Source organism: Rosa rugosa, chromosome 1 (assembly GCF_958449725.1).
Source record: "Rosa rugosa chromosome 1, drRosRugo1.1, whole genome shotgun sequence".
NCBI classification, from domain to species: domain Eukaryota; kingdom Viridiplantae; phylum Streptophyta; class Magnoliopsida; order Rosales; family Rosaceae; genus Rosa; species Rosa rugosa.
In genome coordinates, this window is record NC_084820.1 from 36719210 (window position 1) to 36740820 (window position 21611).

The 21611-nt window shown below is 39.5% G+C and overlaps 1 protein-coding gene, 1 long non-coding RNA gene and 1 pseudogene across 5 annotated transcripts; all 3 read right to left on the reverse strand.

Annotated features, from left to right (window-relative positions):
• Positions 1-3211: 3211 nt before the first annotated feature.
• Positions 3212-5125, reverse strand: LOC133736308 (uncharacterized). Of its 4 annotated transcripts, XR_009859506.1 has the most exons (7): positions 5064-5125; positions 4808-4969; positions 4456-4534; positions 4253-4358; positions 4002-4146; positions 3825-3916; positions 3212-3690 (listed from the first exon to the last, which is right to left on the reverse strand). It is a non-coding gene; the product is annotated as an uncharacterized LOC133736308 (long non-coding RNA). The 4 variants fall into 4 exon arrangements; XR_009859503.1 differs by having other exon boundaries at positions 4808-5121; XR_009859505.1 differs by having other exon boundaries at positions 3816-3916; positions 4808-5121.
• A 392-nt stretch (positions 5126-5517) lies between these two features.
• LOC133726926 (putative disease resistance protein RGA3) lies at positions 5518-11807 on the reverse strand. Its single transcript, XM_062154570.1, has 9 exons — positions 8955-11807; positions 8813-8869; positions 8451-8712; positions 8297-8376; positions 7345-8166; positions 6887-7203; positions 6676-6806; positions 5646-6210; positions 5518-5532 (listed from the first exon to the last, which is right to left on the reverse strand). Exon 1 carries the CDS (start codon positions 11805-11807, stop codon positions 8976-8978), a length of 2832 nt encoding a protein of 943 aa, XP_062010554.1. The 3' UTR covers positions 5518-5532; positions 5646-6210; positions 6676-6806; positions 6887-7203; positions 7345-8166; positions 8297-8376; positions 8451-8712; positions 8813-8869; positions 8955-8975.
• A 6818-nt stretch (positions 11808-18625) lies between these two features.
• LOC133726937 (glucan endo-1,3-beta-D-glucosidase 1-like) lies at positions 18626-21578 on the reverse strand (annotated as a pseudogene).
• Between the last annotated feature and the right edge of the window lie 33 nt (positions 21579-21611).

Below are 21611 nucleotides of genomic sequence, written 5' to 3' on the forward strand. Positions count from 1 at the left end.
TTACAATGTGTTTCCACATAAAAATCATTGGCTCTTATATCTTTCAAGTAATAAAGTTCGAAATTTAACACATGTCCATGACATTGAATAATAATGCGACACTTTATTAATAGCCAATGATTACATCAAAGTTTCCAAAGTCTATTCCAAAATAAAATCAAATTTATACAAATTGTAATTGCTCAATCCGTTTGGTAATTCCATTGAAATATGACCAGGGAAGTAGAGAGATGTTGGTGGAGCGAGGCTCGCTTAAATACCCAGATCTCAATTACTTTCCTAGACATCATACTTCATTGGGTACGCCACATGAGAAAGAGTCAATACAATTGTTATTTATTGACTAAGGCACATTTGCCGTTTATTGGAAAATAGAAAAGACTATTCTAATAAAAGTCTGCGGCATCCTCGTACTCTTTATTTGCAGCTTTGAAGTCCTCAGTGGTGAGAGTGATATCTTCACCATCTTCATCTTCAGCAAGATTGATATCTTCATCTTCAGTAGGATTGGTTTCTTGCTCTCTCAATTGCCTATACTCCTTGTAGCTTTCAGCTAGTTAGGTACTTGCATGGCATTGCTTGAGCCAATGCTCAATTGATCCACATCGATAACACATGTCATTGTGGTTACCTCCCTTCATTTGAGGTGCAGGTTGTCCACGTTGTGGATATTCCCTCGGAGGGTTGCTGCTACTACCACGTCTCATGGTGCGACCTCCACGGCCCATATTGTTACCATATCCTCGGCCCATGTTGCTACTGTATCCACCTCTCCCACGTGTGTAGTTTCCACCACGTGTGTCCGCTCTAAAGTTGCGGTTTCCTTCTTTATTGGGGCGGTTATATGGACCCATTCGTCCTTCTTGTCCCCTGTTATTAGGGTACCGCTCCTTGTGCCCTCTCTTGGGTGCATTATAATTCGCCTCACGAACGTTTTTGGTTCCAACGGGCCTTGAATTATAATTCTTTACGAGGATGTTGTCGTGCTTCTCAGCTACCGACAAAATATTGATGAGCTCATTGAACCTCGTAAGTCGTCCAGCATTGAATTCAATGCGATATTGCTTTGATAGTATAATTGCTACGACGGGAAAGGTGGAGAGAGTCTTCTCAATTAGGTCTTCTTCTGTGAGAGGTTTTTCACAGAACTTCAACATGGCTTTTAGCCAAAGAGCTTCTGAATTGTATTCAGCAACAGACTTGAAGTCGGAGAAGCGTATATTGTTCCACTGAACCTTCAAGTCAGGGAGGAGGGAATCTTGGATATTATCAAAGCGCTCTTCTAGCGCTACCCATAGGTCCTTTGCATCTTTAATGGACATATACTCTAATCTGAGTGCTTTGTCCATATGACGTCGCATCAAGATAATTGCTTGTGCATGCTTTATGGGTGTTCGTTGGAACACAAGGCCCGCGTTTGGTGCCTGGATTATGGGCAATATCCCTTTCGATGTGAGATGGTTCTCAACGTCGGTTTTCCAACTATGGTAATCCAAACCTGTTGAGTCAAGGATTTGAAAATCGAGTCTAGGTTCATTCGACATCCTGAAAAATAGGAAGAGAAGATATATTAGTTTCGGAGTTTAAACTTCCACGAAAACTAAAATAATAAGATTTCCGAGCTATGCTACCAAGAAATCAATTTTCAAGAATATTTGGATTAGACCAAAACAATGATGTTTGCGGACGCTCTTAGTCCGAATATTATGAACACTCTTAGTTCATTGATTACGAACGCTCTTAGTTCGTTTAGGTTGAATCCCCACGATTCCGCTTTTAGTTGATAAATTGATACTTGCGGACTCTCTTAGTCCGAATATTATGAACACTCTTAGTTCATAGATTACGAACGTTCTTAGTTCGTTTAGCGTGAATCCCACGATTCCGCTTTTATTTCATAAATTGATGTTTGCGGACGCTCTTAGTCCGAATATTATGAACGCTCTTAGTTCATTGATTACGAACGCTCTTAGTTCGTTTAGCGTGAATTTCTATAATTCCGCTATTTAATTGTAAGTTCCCGAAAAAAGAAAAAGGAGGAGAAAAATAAATAAAAACTCAAAAGCAGGAACTTTTAGTAAAGAATACCTTGAAATAGTGTTGTCGGAAATGACCGAAAAGTTGCCAAAAAGTCGCCGGAAAAGTGTCCGAAAAGTTGTCGGAAAGTCGCCGGAAAAGTGTCCGAAAAGTTGTCGGAAAAGTGTCTGGAAAGTCGCCGGAAAAGTGTTTGGCAGGTGGCTCGGCAGCTGCTGCGCAGGGACTCGGCAGGAGGTGCTGCTTGCTTTTGGCGGAATAGTGAAGGTCCCAAAACAACTCCGATAAGGCTGAAATTTGGAGGTCAGATAGAAGAGACAGAGACGAACAACTTTGGTGAAGGAAAGATTTTGATCTGAGGTACCGATCAAGATGTTTCGGGGCATGCAAGCAGGCTGATCTGCACAGGAACCAGCATGCTGAACAACTCCGACTTCAAATGATGTACAGGTATCAAAACCACTCCAATAAGGCTGAAATTTGGAGATCAGATAGAAGAGACATAGATGAACAACTTTTATGCAGAAAGTATTTTGATCAGAGGTTCTGAACAAGATGTTTCGGGGTGTGCAAACAGGCTGATCTGCACAGGAACTAGCGCAGGGGCAGCGCACGGTATGGCTAGCAAGGGCTAGGAGCTCGTGCTGATAACGTGTTTAAGGAAAAACGTAAATTAACAGAGAGAGAGAGAGAGAGAGTAATGTTGCAGAGAGAATGGAGATTCAAGTGTGTTTTCATCTCATACAAAAGAGGTATTTATAGGGATACATTTGAGGTGTGAGTGCTTAAATAATAATGCAACTTGATGGCATCTTCATTTGCAGCTTCACATTGTGGCATCTTCATTTGCAGCTTCACATTGTGGCTGTGATGATGATGATTGCCATACTTGTTCCCCTTTGGCATAAAGCTTGTCACACAAGTCACTATACCTACATTATACACTCAAGCACCTACTCAAATACCTATCTTATACATGATATAGACATTTATACTACAACACCTCTCTTTTTTTTATGTGGTTTTCTTCTGGAAAAAAGATTGTGTATTGATGCACTCGAGAGATGCGCATCAGTTCAGAACAAAGTCAAAATTGCAAGTATTTTCTATTCAGTTATCATCATCAATTGAACAGAAGATTACTTCATTCTCATTCTCAAAACTGCTCGAGGTTGGGATGAGTACGTAATTTCATGCAAAAGCCTGATAAGTAGAATACTGAATACTGAGTAATTACATAAAATGTCGATCAAAATGACAGTAAATCAATAGGTGATTACAACTACTCACTAGTCATAATGCAACTAGTTACCAAACTCAGACTGCCTACCTAAACTGAGCAAATCTTCTCTCCGACTAGGCATCCGTCTCTTTCCTCACCTCTGCTGTGGAACAACACAACAGATTCGTAAATCGAGTTGCCATCATCGTGACCATTCAAGCTCCGAATCTTCTCCAAAGCACCATTCTTGTCATAAACCTCTTGCAAAGAGTACACAAACCCTTTCCATCCTTCCCCAAGACCCTCTCTACTCAGAGCTGGTTCAGGAAACTTGTGAAGTAGACTGAGAGGGTGAATTTCAGAGTTGGGTAACTTGACGAATAGCAGTTTGACTTCCGATCAAGTATTGGATGCATGCTCATTTGCCCCATCCTCTGCAAAAGAGAATCTCCTATTAGAAGTTAAATCAGCAGAAGGTCACACAAGCTAGCAGGATCTAGTATAGACCAAAGGAACAATCTCAAGTCTAAATTGTCCGATGGCAGGTCATTGTTACAACCTTGCATACCTTCCCAATAACTCTAATAAAGTCCAGACGCTTGGAAGAGATGCTCTTGACTCAGCTCCATCATCGGCCCATGTGATTAACCAAAAGATTTTCTGTGACATAGCTAATCAGTCCAACTTGAAAACCAAAAACTTCAAGTTATGATATAATATACAAAAAGGTATGCACGTAGCTTACCAAACTCTGATAGTCTGATGCCATTCTGAATGCATCAAGCTTCAATATGAGCAGTACAAGTAGCCTGGTGCGATTCTCATCTACAATATATACATAATTAGATAAGATGCTCAGCTGCCTGACTAAGCTACTCCAACCTCGGTATCTGATTAATGAAAAAGGTAAAAAGAAATTAGTAACATAGCTAATCACTCCAGCATGAAAACGAAGAACTTCAAGTTATGCTATTATTATAATTATATGCAGCTTACCAAATTAGCATCCCATAAACTCCAATGCCATTCTTAATGCTTCAAGTTTCAATGTAGTAGCATCTACACTATATGCCAAATTATGTAAATAGAAGAATTGTATAACCTGAATTTGAAGAGGATAATCAATTACAATTTATAAACTATCCGAGTATTTATTGAAAATTTTGTATCTGAAATGTCAGTGCAAGAGAAAGACAAACCTGAGGAGGTGAGGATCATCTTGTCCTTGAGAAGTCCAGAATCCTTTCAGCTCTATACATGACCGAGAATCATCATTTCCTGTATATAAGCAACTTAAATTGGCTAATAAGCCCAGAGACTTCATACACAAATCAGACATTGCAGACAAACATATATAGTAATCACACTGCTCTGCAATTAGCTGTATGTTTAAGAAATCAAGCCGCAGAAGTAATTAAAGCTGATAGGGAGTTCAGTTCAGTATGTGAGGAAGCCATGAGCTGCCTAGCTAATAGCTACAAAGACAATGCTTGATGCTCAACTGATGTGAAGGTGCAAGAACAATGTAATGAAGATGTTTGTTATTCGTACCTTCATTCCTGGAACAGTCACTGGTACGGTGGCAGTTAATGTATCCGTCTTTGACAACAAGCTAGTCAACAGTTCACTCATTTCAGCTCGTGCTGTCTTTGTTTGGCGGACAAACTACAGGGAAGATTCTGTTGATGAAGGAAGATGTAGTGCTTATCCTCTCTGCATATAAGTACAGAATCTTTAAGGCAGGTTCGAAGATGTCGGTGATTCGATTTCAGTCTATCACTCTGTCACATTAATAGGGAAGTGAGACGTGTTTGGAAGTTGGTCGAGCTGGGATTACTATCAGATATTGGCAGATCATTATTCCCATCCTCCATCTAGGTACAACCAAACAACCAATAAAAGTTAAAAGCAATCTCTGATGCTCGATTTAGTGCGCTACTCATAATCTAACAGAACAATGTTCAGAGTCAATAATACAGACAAAACAAATGCTCTCTAGTAAATTGTATACAAATAAAAAGCGAGTAGACATTTCTCAGAAAATACAGCTGCATGCAGTTGCAACTTAAGTCACAAGTAACAGCAGTTCCATGCCGCAAGGCACCAGTTATGAACTTATGATATAAATCATATAATAGCTTACCAAAGTACAATTCGATCAGGCTCTCAACTCCAAGGCGATTCTAAATGCTTCCAGCATCGGTAAATATTAGCTTTACATGTATCTTGGTACGATTTTCTTCTACATTTGATACAAAATCAGAGGACTTAGTAACCTGAATCAAAAGAAAATAATAAATTCTAAACAACTTGCGTCAGAGGAAACGGAATATTATTAACAGTATATGAAGATATAAGTTATAATCAGCAGTAAAGACACAGGCACAACCTAGGTAGACCAAAGAAACAATCCCAAGTTGAACAATCTTCTATGATGGCTCATAGTCACACCTCACACCTCAAAACCATGCACAGCTTCCTAATAAAGTTGAGACACTCGAAGAGATGCCTCAGCTGCTTGGCTAGGCTCCATCCATAATACATCGAATTAACCAAAAGGTTAAAAGCAATCTGTGATACCGAACCCAATAGATAATAAGTTGAACTCATAAATCTATGTGGAACAACATTGTTGCAGCAATGGGCTAAATGCTAATCTCAGTCTTCAAAACATGGCAAAAGTGAATTTTCATGGAATGGACCTCATGGTCATATCCACTCTTTTCTTCCACACCTCGAATATCTTAAGCCAATAACACAACTATTTCATGCCATGGGATCAGTCTAGTTTGTAACATAGGCTTACTTAAGATGGTTATGAAAAATTACCTAGTTTAGGTAAGATAGCCTGCCTCATCCATCAGTCAAATAGGTGATACAAAATAAGTTTGTAATTGCATGTTGTAATATTGTTGCTTGACATTCTACCGCAAGGAATGGTGGTTTGACTGCACCTGCAATATATTAATTGGATTACGGTAAGAAACTTGCTTAAAATAATGTGAATATGAAGACACACTTGTCTTAAATAGTAAGAGATGATTTTGAAAGAAACAGATATGAATCAAATAAAGCTGGTTGCAAGAATTTCAAGCCAATGCCAGAGACACTCAAAACTCAAGAACTTCAAGCAAGTATATACAGGCATGTAGCTGTTTTGATAGTATACTTGTAACAGGCCTATGATACTGTAAATAATTAGTACTAGAAAGTCCATAAAAGTTTTTTGATATCAGTAGAAGTTTTGATAGTCATGTTACTTTACAGATTTCTATAGGAATTTTCTCTGCTCATCACTGTTTTTCAGTTGGAATGACAGCACATATAACAATCTTGCACCCTATAATTCTCTATCTATATATTTTCCTTAAAATCAACTTATCTAAATGTAAAATAATAAAAAAATCTGTTACTCATACCTTGATTATCCTCTCTGCACAAGTAGAGATCAGCATACAGGCAAATTCGTATCAGCAAAAAGGAATAGGGAACGGAGACCTGGGCTGGGCTCCCAATCAAATATTGGATGCATGAGTACTTGCCCAATCCTCTGCAAAAAGGAATTAATCTCCTAGTGACGAGGGGAAACAAAAGTAAATGAAGCAGGCTTTGTGTCTACAAGCAAATTACCCTTCTTTCATCTATCATGGCCACCCCACAGCTTGTCAAATGTAGGTCTGATTGGTGCCTCAGATGCATTGCTCCAACAGTCCAACCTAGGTGCACCCAAATAACCAAAAAGTTAAAGCAATCTATGATCCTTAACTCAGTCTCACAGTCACAGTCTTACAGAGCCATATATGTGCCACAAACACACATGAACTGAGAACTTTAGGTTATGACATAGACAGCTTATCATATTAGCATCCCATCAGCTTTGCAACTCCAAGGCCATTCTAAATGAAGCCTCAGTGTGAGCTGTACATGTACGTTGGTGCGATTTTCTTCTGCAATACTAACATTAGTTAGACTTGACTATATCTTGAATCAAAAGAAAATGATAATTCTAGGTAACATAAGGTTTTGTTATGCTACCTAAAGATTTCTTTTGAATTATTCTGGAACTTTCCACACAACATGAAGAGTACCTGAGGGTCATCTCATCTTCAGGAGTCTAACCAACAGAACTTTGAAGCCGAACCTCCCAATTCCATACACAGAAGGGTGCTTGCAATCTTTCTAAAATGTACTTGATAGGGACCCAAGTTCCAGCATTAGAGGAAGAAGAGTATCATAACCAAACAGGAAGGTCTTCAAACTGGCAGCCTTCAGTAACCTCATGCCTTCTTTCAATGCTTTAAGAACATGTCTCTAACTGGTGCTGTTTGTAACCTCTTAAGCTCCTGACAGTCATGATCACCTATATCACACTCAAACATTAATCTCTCAAGAAAACCATCTGATGCATCATTCTCATGTCTATATAATGCATCAATATTCTCACTTCTTTTTCCTTGCTAATTACTGATAAACACCAAATATACTAAAACATGCAAATTTAGAATTCTATGGCAGGAGTTATGTACCTATATAAACAATGACAATATAACTTAGACGAGCAGAAGGATACACAAGCTAGCATAACCTACTTAGACCAAAGGAACAATCCCAAGTTTAACTTCTCCAATGACAGCTCATTGTCATAACCTTGCATAGCTTCCCAGTAAGTCTAATAAAGTCCAGACAATGGAAGAGATTGATATTCTTGACTAGACCGTCCTCGGTCCATGTAATTAATCAAAAGGTTTTACGAGACTTGCTAATAGTCCAACTTGAAAACCAAGAACTTCAAGTTATAATATAATCTACAAGTTGGTACTTATGCAGTTTCCCAAATTCAGATGCCATGATGAATGCTTATGCATGCAGCTTCAATACGAGCAGTACAAGCAGCCTGGTGCGGTTCACATCTACAATAGATACATAATTAGAGGACTTATCTATAACTTGGTTTACAGAAGAAAATCAATAAACTACCAACTGTCAAAAGATTTAAGGGGAATTCCCTATCTGGAACGTCAGCACAAAAGAAAAACAAACCTTAGTGGTGAAGATCATCTAGTATTGGAATTGGAAGTCCAAGAATCCCTTTAGCTATTCACGTGGGCATGAATGATCATCTGCTGTATAAAAGCTACTTAGTTTTGCTAATAAATACAGAGACTGGGCATAAAAATCAGAGCATTGAAGTTACCTGTATCCTGAAAAAATCAAGGTGAATACGGCTAAAATTGATAGAAAGTTGAGCATCGATCTGAGGAAGCACATGTATGACCACCTCAAGTGTTTGACCTCTTTCGTACCCTCCTAGGTTTGGTCTATGCTATAACTCTGCTAGCTCATGCTCAACTAATCACTGATGTATCTGAAGGGTAGGGGGGAAGACAATGCCTGATGCTCAATTGATGTTCCCTTGTCCCCTAGCTCCAATATTGACTTCCATTGGACATGCATCCCTAGAATACATAATGGTAAAAGAAATGATTCAATTATATAACTAGGAGTCCCATGCATGTGATAAAAATAATAACAGATAAGTGCACATATTAAGCTCACCAGGTTGAAATATGACGAATGATAGAGAACTGTGCTTGTTTCAAGAGAAGCTGAAGCCTGGAATGTGTCGAATGATGGAGAAATTACACATCCAAATAAGAAATATCCCATTAATTAAATGAAGCAACTGTATCAAATGTACCTTTGAGATGCGTCATCCAGATTAGTCTTCTATCACGATGGTTGGGATCTTGGCCCACTTCTCACCTATTCCTTGTCTGTAAAGGTCTTGGAGAATTGGAGATCTAAAGATGTGCAATTTCTGTAGTGGTGTCTCCCACAGGAAGTCCGGCAGTGCTTTTAGCTTGTAGCAGTACCCAATTGTCAATTGAGAGAGGCATGGCATGATTGTAATATTATTATTTTCCACTCCTACCCACTCTTCCCATGGCCCCATGTTGTAGAAGCCGAGTTGTTTAAGCTTGGGGAATGATATGAAAATGGAAGACGATGAGGAGGTTTGCCCATCATCTATTCCCAAAAACTCAACTCCTACCTTTGAGACTCCATGGAGTTGCACAATATGCAATGATTCAAGGGACGCCAGTTTCCCTAAAGGAGGCAAAACCCCACATTCCGTGCAAGTCTCAAGGATGAGCATTCTCAAGCTGTGTAAATACGACAACCAATGGGAGAAGGCGCCACCTTTATAAAACCAGATGTATAAAGATTCCAAATCTGGATGCGGCTCTAAGCCATTCATAATTTCTCCATGCTTTCCTTCATCAACCGAGTAAAACTCTAGTCTCAATTCCAGGAGGTGAGCCTTATTCACCATGATTGCTGCTGCATTCTCCGCCATATTTGGATTTCCCAGAATACGAATAGCAAGACTCCCTTGAAGCTGGTTCAAGTCTTTCAGATGTTCCAACTTGTTTCCTTCATCACCACCGATAATTGGGACAACAAACTGATCTAGCCTTTGCAGATCTGTTAATTTCTCAATCCCTTCAATTAACTTTAGCTCCCAACAGCCTTCAACATAAAGATGCCTCAAGTTAATCAGCCTTCGGACATCTACTTTTTTCAGATTCACGCAACGAACAAGTCGCAAGGTTTGCAGGTTGTATAAACTGCCCAGGGCGCTGGGTAATTCCTCCAACCCCAAATTCTCAGATAAATCGAGATACCTCAAATGTATCAATCCACCTATCGTCTCGGGAATTTCTTTGAGACAACCCTTCCCCCGCCAACCACGCAAGTCTAATGTTCTAAGGCATTTCAATTGTACTATCAACTCAAATATTGGGCCAATGGAATATTCGGATGATTGTATAGCTATCAAGGTACGTAATTTTTTATAATTAGGGAGAAAAGTTTGCAGAGAATCACCCTCGGTTGCATGCACTAAGGTCAAATGATGAACTTTATCCTTTGACACATCTCTTCTCTTACTAGCATCCAACTCAAAATCCAAAATCAAACATTCATTTTCTGTCAAATATTGTAGAAAGTCATGTACAATATCATGAATTTTGCATTTTATGTTTCCATACTCAAACTGAACATCCTCAATATCTTGAAAAAATGACCGCATTACTAAGTCATCAAAATAATTTTGACCAACCACTATCTTTTCTTTACTTTCTTTGACATTCAAATAATCTTGCGACATCCACAACTCAATCAAACAATTCCTATTGTACACATAATCTTTTGGAAATGTAACACAATACAAAAGACAACGTTTGGTTGCTGGACTCAAATCATGATAACTTAATAGTAGTGGTCGAAAAACATCTTGTTGAATCTCTTTCAATTCCCATGTCTTACTCTTTAAAACAGCTTGCCATTCATGAATCTTTTTCTTATTACGCATGAGGCTTCCTAATGTCTTTGCAGCAAGAGGCAACCCATTGCACCTTTTCACAATCTCTGATCCAATATTTTTAAACTCGGTGGACACACTACTCTCATCCATGTCTGCACTGTAATAGAACAATGACAAACAAAATGCTTCACCCAACTCCTTCAAATGGATCAATTGAGTTGTTGCTTTCATTAAAGTAACAACCTCCTCCTTTCTAGTGGTCACCAATATCCTACTTCCTATACCACCATTACGTAAAGGTTTGATCAATTCTTCCCATTGATCAGAGTTTGGGCTCCAAACATCATCTAAAACTAGGAGAAACTTTTTACCCTCAATCAATTTATCTATACATTGCGTCAGGGTTTGCAACACATTTGAGCTTTTTGAACTATTATCTTTATCTATTTCTTCAATGATAGCTTGAGCAATCTTGATCTCTTCAAAAGGGTCCGAGACACAGACCCATATTCTCTTGTCAAAATGAGATTTGACATTTTCATCATTATAAACAAGTTGAGCAAGAGTTGTTTTCCCCATTCCCCCCATCCCTACAATAGGGATGATAAGAGGAACTTCCTTTTCTTGACTACTCTCACTTATCAACTTGCTAACTATGAGGTTTTTCTCCTTATCTCGACCAAATGTTTTAATATTGGGAAGAGAAGTAGTTTTTTGTCGTTGAGGTAGTTCGGGGACCCTAGTGGTGTTTTGATGAAAGCCAAAACTTTGTTTGTTTTGATCAATCAAATCTAAACTTTCATTTAGCTCTTTTATCTTCGCAGCAATTTCGTGACGACGAAATAGCTGATTGACTTGGCCGAAGCGAAAGCAAGAGGAAGGAAAGGGAAAGCATACCTTCTTCTTAGTAGTAGCAAGAGCATTTGCACCTTGTTTTTCTTGGTTCTCCAATTGATGCATGAGAACTCTAGTGATCCACTCATCCAGCACGTCATCCATGTCGTCGGAAACATCATTTAGCTCATTCAGCCAATCTTTCACGCTGGCTTCCATCACTTGCCTCTGCTCTGCGTCCTCCAGTACAGCTCGAATAGCTTTGAGTTTCTTGGTGAGATTTTTGATTTCTTGCTTAACCCCTCTCACCAGCTTCAGCTCGCGTTCGACCTTGTCAAGGGCTAGCGTAGCCAAACGCTCTAACAGAACGTCAACTAGTATTCCAGCCATGTTCTTGAAATAGCTAGCTAGGGTTTGAGAATTGTGAGTAATCGAAAATGGAAGACTGAAAGGAAAGGATAATGTAGGATAATGAGTGTGCTATCGTCTTGATTGACTAGGCAACTTATCGATACCCTCTCCATTTTATAAGATCGCTGATACATAACTTTGTCGACAAGGCAAAAAAGGCAAAACTTCTCCAACGAAGATACCCACCTTCTATAACAGGTAAACTAAATTAAGAAAAGGATGCCCACATGCAAAAATTCGTACTCTTTTTCTTTCAGTTGGCCAAAAGAAATGATATGTTGTAGGAGAATAGAATTGTGTGTTTATTATTGATAATAGGAGCCCCTATATAGGGAGTTACAAGGTATACAAAAGGTAAGAGAATCCGAATACAATTGAATACCAATAACACTTTCCTATTACAATCCTAAACCCTAGTTTGTAGAGGCACACTATGTCGACATCCTTCAACACTACCCCTTGTGCCGCTCAAACTTGGTGATGACGCTTTGATCGTTGCCTCGTTAAAAACCTTGCCATGTAACAAAAACCCTGTGGGACAAAAATAACCCTGGTCAAAGGACAAGAAGAGCACAACACGTCCTTCACTCTTCGAGATCGAACATGTAGACATCATGCCTCCCCCATGATGTCAATATCTCCCCATGATTGCTACAATCATGGGAGTTCGGATAACTTTCTCAATCCGATGCTCTTCACATGTTTCTCGAAAGTGGATTTTGGTAACGACTTAGTAAATAAGTCCGCTACATTATCCTCTGATCGGATTTGGTTCACTTCAATATTTAGAAATGCTTGTTGTCATTTTGATGGAGGGAAGGAGGAGCACGGAAGGTGGCATTTTGCCTTGTGGGGTCCGATCCCACACTTCCGTCATCTCTTTTCTCTGTAGGGATAGAACAAGCCCATATCAATCGTACCTCTCAAATATCGAAAGATTGTCTTTATACCAATCTAATGGAGTTGCGTTGGCGCGGAGCTATATCTAGCCAACAAGTTCATAATAATTGAGGTGTCCGGTCTTGTATTGTGCTAAGTACAATAATGCGCCTATTGTACATAAGTAAGCACTTCTGCTATTAGCACGTCTTCGTCATCATCCCTGGGACGAAACGGATCCCTTTTAGGGCCAAGACTACGGACGACCATGGTACATCTTTGACTTTATCAGAAATGTCTCTTGACACGGTATACAAGTTCTGAATTTAGACAAAACCGTGTTCTCCCAAGGTCATTCCTCTCAAACTCGGATTTCAGATGTTCAGCGGTTTCCCTTAACTCTCAAGGGTTCCAATTATGTTTATCAACATAAACCGCGACAATTGCAAATCCGGAACTTGTCATGGAAACGCGTGGGCATAGTTCATTATATCCCTTCCCAATCAAGTAGTCATTTTAGTGAGCATTTGAACCTCGTTGCAAATGCGCTCCGTGGTCTAGAGCCACTTGACTTGGGTAAATAAAGTCCACAAGAACCTTCATTATATTCTGTATCTAGATCCCCATAGAGATACGTAGTGACCACATTCGTAAGCTGCATGTTCAGTTATTTGGAAACTACCAAACTGACAAGGTAATGGAGTGCAATGACATCCATTACGAGAGAATATGTCTTCTCGTAGTCGATTCCAGGGCGTTGTGAGGAACCTTGCGCCATAAGGTGAGATTACCATCTCTTTTTCTCATCATGCTATCCAACGAAGACCTATTTATGTCAATAGGTTTTATGTTAAGAGGTGTTGGCATCTCAGGCCCGAAATCCTTCCTCTTCGTTAGTGAATCCAATTCAACATGGATCGCATCTTTCCATTTAAGCCAATTTTCTCTACGTTGGCATTCTTCAACAGAGTAAAGTTCGATGTCATTGGTCTCAATAATTCCACGTCCTCATGTACACTAGTGTAGTTCGTAGAGATCTCTATATTCTCATGAATTGGTTCTAACATTGAGGTGTCCCCCAACGATGTCTCTTGGACATAACCACAATCCAAAATATTCTCATGAGACGGATTTTGAGTATCAATGATCAATGGATCAAGTTGTGCCAAACTGGCTCTCTTCTTAGGGCGAGAATCCATCAAACCTATGGGTCTCCTACTCTCTCTAGCGGAACCCATGGCCTATGACGCCATTATGCCACCTTTGTGGCGTCACCATACTACCATCCATGGTAGTGGTGCAGTTCCCATCTTCTCTGGGTGGCACCATGTCCTCTTGTGGGGACATCAATCCTTGCAGGCATGTTTGCAGCAGGTATATGTGATCTCGTCACTTTTAGGGGATCAAGATGAGACATAGTGGGGACAGACCACGACAATTCATGTCGTTCCTGTTGAACATTGACGTTCTAATCTCCCCCTAACGACGGGAAGACTGTCTCATCAAAGTGACAATTCGCAAATCCAGCGAAATAGAGATCGCCTGTCAAGGGTTCTACATAGCGGACTTATAGTTGGAGACTCATGTCCAACAAATATATATATATATATGCATTCGTTGCAATGACTCATGTTGATGCGCTGTGGCGGCGCAATTGGCACATGAACCGCACACTCAAATATGCATAAATACGAGATATTAGACTCGAACCCAGTCACTAGCTGTAACGCAAATAAAAGTTGAGCGGCTGCTATGAGTCGTAGATGAATTAGCATAGCTGCATGCGATATTGCATAACCCAAGCGGAAATATTGGTGTGCATTACCAATGTCCGGGCTACCATCGTAGTCGTTTAATGGTGGCTTTTCCGCGAGACCAATTAGGTGTGTACATGGGAATATGATACTTGATATCGATACCCAATGATATGCAATAGTCATCGAAAATTGTCGATGTAAACTCTCTAGCATTATCAAGTCAAATTGACTGAATGAGATGATCTCGGTAGTGAGCCCGTAGCCATATGTTATGTGCTAGGAATGTAGTATAAGCAGCATTACGAGTGGATAATGGCACAACACGTGACCAGTGTGTTTGCGTATCAACCAACACCATAAAACATCTATACGGTCTGCAAGTTGGTTGATCAAATCCATAGAATTCCCTTAGATTCTTTGTAAGAATGGAATTATTTCCTCAATCTCCTTTGCATAGGATGGTCTCAATCCTAAATAACAGGCTTTACAGAACGAAACATGGGCTTTCTAATCAACCAATGAAGGTTTTGGTGAAGCCATAATGTCACAATAGACTTGAGAAGTAGAGAGAGGAGTTTATGGCGTCAATGCCATGTATTTGTTGCAGGGGGTAGGCGGCGCCGACCATGTATGGCCGGTCTTTGCACAATCATGGCGCCATGAGGCACATGTGAATCTCCTCAAACCAATTCGTGGTTCTTACTTTGCTTCGGTCTGAAAATGGATGTCCGTGTAAAGTCTTTAATACACGGATCATCATGTCAAAGCCTATATGTGTCAAAATCCCATAAGTCAGCTCTCATGACATGGTTGGATTCAATAACTCAGATAGTGGTTGCATACATTACACTAGAGCGACACATAAGTTTCTCTAATACTCGTTTATGTCGTTTATTTTTGGTTGGATTCATTGTGAACGCTCTTAGACCGTACAGCGATCTTATAAAATGGAGAGGGTATCGATAAAACACCAAAAATTCGTTCTCTTTTTTCTTTCAGTTGGCCAAAAGAAATGATAAAGAATAATGCTTTTTCTTTCATGTTTTGCTTTGGTCAGAATTCTTTGAGTAACATGAAGGTCTAGAATTTTGTTTTGCCTTTTCCCTGAAGATGTTCTAACACGCTCAAAATTTTGGTAGAAGTTGGCCGGCCCTGTCTAGCATCAACATCTATGCACTTGAATAGATCTGCTTTAGATCTTTGATGGACCCAAATGAACATTTACTATTCTGCTTTTGGGATGAGGACTCGAATAATGGAAAAAAAAAAAAAAGGAAGGGTCGATTCTGCTCTTTCAATATTGTTTTTGAGTGACCTGTACCATACCAGAAAAGAAAGGACCGGGGGGGGGGGGGTCTTAATGCCAAGATTGGTGCCTCAGCTGCTTGACTCAGCCATCCAAATAACCGAAAAAATCACTTAGAAACCATCTGTAATAATGCTCGACTATGTTGAACAATGATGAAAGTCAAGAATACAAATAATAGCAAGCTGCCCTTTGTCTAGAAATTGGTAAAAGATAATGACAAAAAGGATTTAGACATGAAAATGTGTTTCTTCTTCAGAAAATACAGCCGCTTGCAGTTGCAACTTAGTTAACTCACATGTGACATGCATGCAGTTCCACTCCCATCCATCCCTTACAACTCCAATGCCATTCTCAATACTTTGAGCTTCAATATTAGCTGTACATAAGGTGATTTTATTCTGCAATAGATACAAAGTTAGAGGGTTTTGACTATCCTGGAATACAATTAATTAAATAATCAATTCTACAGAAACATAAAGGTTTTCTTCTACTACTTGCCTAAAGATTTCTTTCAAATTACATATTACATAATCTGGAAATTTGCATGCACACAAAATTAAGAGTACCTAACGGTAATCATCTCGTCTTGGGGAGTCTAGCCATCACGAATTTGAGGCCTAACATTCCAATTCCCTAGCCTACAGAAGTGTTGTTGCAATCTTTTTACAAATTTCATGGCCATATAGTGTGGATGGATGACTAATCTGACCAAGAATGTCAGGATGTGGGGCTACTTGATAAGGAGTTCAGTTGAAGCATCTGAAAAAAAAGTATCACAATCAACCAGGAAGATTTTCGATCCTGCTTCAAGAATATGGCTCTGCCTGATGCTATTTGTGACCTTAATTCACTGATAGACTTGATCGATATTAATGTTTCAAGAAAACCATCTGATGCAATAATGCGTCCTGTTAAATGTATAATGGTTGTATGCAGTCCGGAAGAAGCAAATGACCTCGATGTGGCCTGTCCTCTGGAGTAGATACATGAATTATGCTTGATGCATGAAACAAATGCTGCCCTAGATAGAGAAAGGTCTATTGAAGAAGTCATAGAAGGAAATAGGTCATAAGAATGGAATCGTGTATGAGCATCTCCTAAAAGTGCAGTCTGCCAATAGACTTTTAACAGGCTGATGAATAATGTAATGTACAAATACTTATTAATGTATAAATACTTGCTAAATGCTGACTAGTAATTATGTTTAGCAGATGCATACCATCTTGCATATGAAATTGTCTTAAAAGTTCCATATGAAGGTACGTTCTTCTTATCTTCCTGTCAAGACTTCTGAAAGTAATCGACAGTTCCATGTAAAGAAGTTTCCCTGCCGTCCATCACTTTTTTTTTTCTTTTTTTTTTTTTCAATTGGAATGACACAATATTGAGCAGACATTTTTCAGCGTGAGGAAGTGGGATCCAGAAGGTGCAAGAACAATGTAATTAAGAAATTTGTGATTTGTACCTTCATTCCTGGAACAGTCACTGGTTCTGTGGCAGTTAATATTCTGGCTTCGACAACAAGCTAGTCAACAATTCTTCCTTAATGTATCTGTACCAACGAGCTGAAATGAGAGAAGAACTGTTGGTGGACAAACTGTAAGGAAGATTCTGTTGATCAAGGATAGTGCTTATACTCTCTGCAAAAGTAGAGAATTTCCAAGGCAGGTTCAAAGATGCTGGTCATTTGATGTTAGTGTATCACTCTGTCACAACTGTTTGGAAGTTTATCGAGCTGGAATTACAATCAAGTATTGGCTGATCATTATTCCCATCCTCCACCTAGCTAGGTACAACCGAACTACCAAAATAAGTTCAAAGCAACCTCTGATGCTCGATTTAGTGCTACTCATAATCTAACAGAACAATGTTCAAAGTCAATAATAATAGACAAAACAAATGCTCTCTAGTAATTGAATATAAATAAAAAGCGAGTAGACATTTCTCAGAAAATACAGCTGCATGCAGTTGCAACTTGAGTCACAAGTAACAGCACTCTTCCACTACCTCCATGCAGCAACGCACCAGTTATGACAGTAAATCAATAGGTGATTAATTACAAGTACTCACTACAATCATAATGCAACTAGTTAATTACCAAACTCAGAGACTGCCTACCTAAACCGAGAAAATCTTCTCCATCTCTTTCCTCACCTCTGCTCTCTAATTCCATTATTTGTTGTGGGAGTTACAGATTGTCCGTTTTCAGGGCATCTCAAAGTGTGCCTGCTATGATTTTTGGACCTGCATGGTTTATTTTTTACTGTAAATACGTTATTCTTCAGGTAGTTGTTGATTGTTGTAAAATGGCTGTTGAGAGATTTTGCTCCTCTAGTGACATCGAAGCGATTGATTTTCTGAGAAAAGTATTGGTTTTAGTAACTTTCTTGCAATATTTAACATGAATTGTAAGAGTATCAGCTGGGAATGCTAACATCTTTTAGGTTTTTTTTTTTTATGATTGTTCAAAGTTTCTTCTTCTGCGAGAAAGACTTCCTTTGTTAGTGGTTTTCTTCTGCAAAAAAAGTTATGCATTCACGCTGTGAGAAATTATCATCAGAAGTTTAGAAAAAAATTGAAATTGTAACTACTGTGTTATTCAGTTACCATCATTACTTGAACAAAAGATTACTTCATAATTATAATTCCTATTCTCTAAAGTGCTCAAGGTTGGGACGAGTAGGTAATTTCATGCAAAAGGTAGGCAAGTAAATACCGTATACCGAGTCAAACATCACATCAAATTTATATATAACGAGAGTCTATTAAAATGACAGTAAATCAGTAGGTGATCACAACTATGTCGAGTCTCACTACAATCATAATGCAACTAGTTACCAGATTAAGACTGCCTAAACTGAGCAAATCTTCTCTCCGACTTGGCATCCATCTCTTTCCTCACCTCTGCTGTCGATCCACCATAACAGATTCGTAAGCGAGTTGCCATCATCGTGACCATTCAAAGCACCATTCTTGTCATAAATCCCTTGCAAAGAGTACACAAACCCTTTCCATCCTTCCCCAACACCCTCTCTAATAAGAGCCGGTTCAGTCCACTTCACAAGTTCCCTAACATAGCCAACATCAGAGAACAATTCCTCAGTAATAGGTACAATAGGCAGCAGCTGGATTCCAAGCAGGCACTCTCTCCGCTGTGCAGGCGCAAACCAAAGATTACTGTTTCTCTTATTAGCCCACAGCAGTACTCCAACTACCCGACTTTCCTTTGTGTAATCTGGTGCATAAATGTTATCTCCCTCTCTTACATGGCACCACATTTGAGCTGCCTGGATTTCCAATGCTGCAAGCATTGACCCTGTGGCCACAAGATCAGTGTCTCCATATGCTAATCCCAACAATGCAGCTGAGTAGTTAGCATTCACCACCTCGCTAGTGCTCTCCTGATTCCTGCTATCTCCAAATTCAGTCACCCCTCCTGCCCAAGAATGCAGTTTATACAAATCAAAGCACCTCAACCTTGGATAACTCGAACCTGACCTCCTCTCTAATTAAGTTCATAAAATCCGCGGCAAATGAATAAGCTTGAGGCTTATACTTCATCCCCCATTCCAAGTCAATCTTAGCGAGCACTGAAATGCCATACGGAAAGTAACCCAAGTGATAATGGTGATCATTGTTGTTAGTATAGGAACTTGTATGTTGGCATTCCCTTTATACAAAACTAGAGAGTTCTGGCTTAAGAGGGTGTGTGAGAAGAATGTTCTTAGCAATTGGAATTGAAGGTTCTTGAGGATCATGTTCTAGGCCTTCGCACCCTCATTCTTGGGGTTAATGCTCAGCTTGACACACTGGTTGTTAGAAAAATAATTAGGAAATTGCTATATTGTGAATCAGTATGTCTATAAGAAATCACTGTAATTCAAATCAAATACGATATAAGAAAACTAAAGTATGAAATCTTAGAAAAACCTTTGACAGAACGAGGCTAGAATTTGATTCTATAGCCTTAAGACAAATCGCCCCTCACAGGTGCTTGAAGGTTTGAATTGGCGAATGCCTCCCAGGATACAACGATCTTTCCTCTTGCAGAGAAAGCACTTTAATCAGCAAGAAACGGCGAACCAATGTAGTGTTTGAACCTTCTCTGTTTTTAACTCTAATATGAAATGCAGAAATTCTTTGAATACTAGATGAATTTTCTGATGCAAAAGTTGGATGCAAAGTGGTGGGATTGGTTCTGTAGATATGTTGTTGGGAGATTAGGAATGAGAACAAACTCTTAGACAGACTAACAATCATTTATTTGAGTCAGTTTCTATTAGAAGATACTGGAGCATTGAAGAGACAACAAGTTATTATTTTGTTTTGTGTTTGGGTTGCATTTGTTTTATTTTTGTTTTTGTTTTTTTATATTTTGTACATCCTAGGAAATCTGTAGAAGTCATTCATAATAAAGTATATAGATTTTCATGAATCAATAAAAGTCTGTTGCTAAAATCAATGATTTTAAGAAATCCATAACAGTCTATCAACTTTTTAAAGAGTCTGTGGACTTTTCAAAAAGTCTGTCATTTAAAAAAAGTCTGCACAAATCCAAATACAATACACCCTCCTACGTGTCTGGGTTTTTAAAAGGGTTGTCATATCAAGTGTTTCTGTCAATGTTTAATTCTCTGATTTGGACGTGTTTTGTTTAGAGCACATATTAGGTTAAAATCAGTTTTTATTGCATATTATCTTTTAGGGAAATTTGTTTCCTATTAGGTGTCAATTTACTTTTATTGGTTGATTGACACGTTGATTTCTACTTGTTCTATTTTCATTGTGTTGGGATAACAATCTTATTATAATCCTTGAGATCAGTTTTGAGTGTACATCCCAGAGTGTTGCCTATTCACAGCCCACCCTCACCCCTCCCCCCCCCCCCGCGGCCATTCTAGTACTTTCAATTGTAAACTCCAAACCCGACATCTGCACCAGAATCCAATGATCCTTGTTTAGTAACAATGCCACCCCATTCACTCTCATACAAAAACCCATTCCCACCAAAAGTCCCATCCAAAACCATGGCTCAATTGCATCCCTCAAGTACTTCTCAATCGCCAGAATCACATCAACATAACCCACCTCCTCAGCAATCAAAGCCAGCCTCGCCGCCCTGGCAACCAACTTCCCTAGAAATACGAAGACTCTGTCACAACTGGTGTCAAACTCAAACCCTCCACATCTTGGCACAATGCAGCCATGATCTCACTTTTCGACTCTTCCTTAACACCCTTAATCGAATGGCAAGTAACCGAAACAGGCTCTGGCCTCAGCACCCACGAGTCCCCTACAACACCAACAAGCTCACCATCAATGTTCCTATACTTAACACCCTCCAAAACAGCCACATGCATAGTCATCATTCTTAAGAAGCTTCACTTGTAGAGGATGAGCCAGCATAAGCAAATCCCAAGACCCTTTTGCTTCCCACTTATACTCCAAATTAAACCCATCTCTGGACACAGCCTCACCCGAAACAGGGTAGCGAGATCGAGCCTCAGATTCTGGGTCCGGCAGCACGGCAACCCTCACAATGCCTGAAAACCCAGAAGAAGTGATCACAGACAAGTTGTGGTCAGTCAAATGGATCGGCGAAGAGGTGTAGACCAGCCATGTCTGATCGTTACTGAGCTGGATGGTGTGCTTGGTGTGATCTTGGCTCGAAGAGAGAGATAGAATGGCATGGATGGTTGAGAATGATATTGAGGTCTGGTTCGAAACAGAGTATGTGAGATATGGGCTTCCCCGGACAAGAATGAATGTGAGATTGGAGGAAGGGAAGTCGAGGGTGACACCATTACACCAACAACGACCGGGTTAACGGGAGGGATA

Coding starts and splice junctions, on each gene's coding strand:
- LOC133726926 (XM_062154570.1), bottom strand. CDS start 11,807: ATGGCTGGAATACTAGTTGACGTTCTGTTAGAGCGTTTGGCTACGCTA.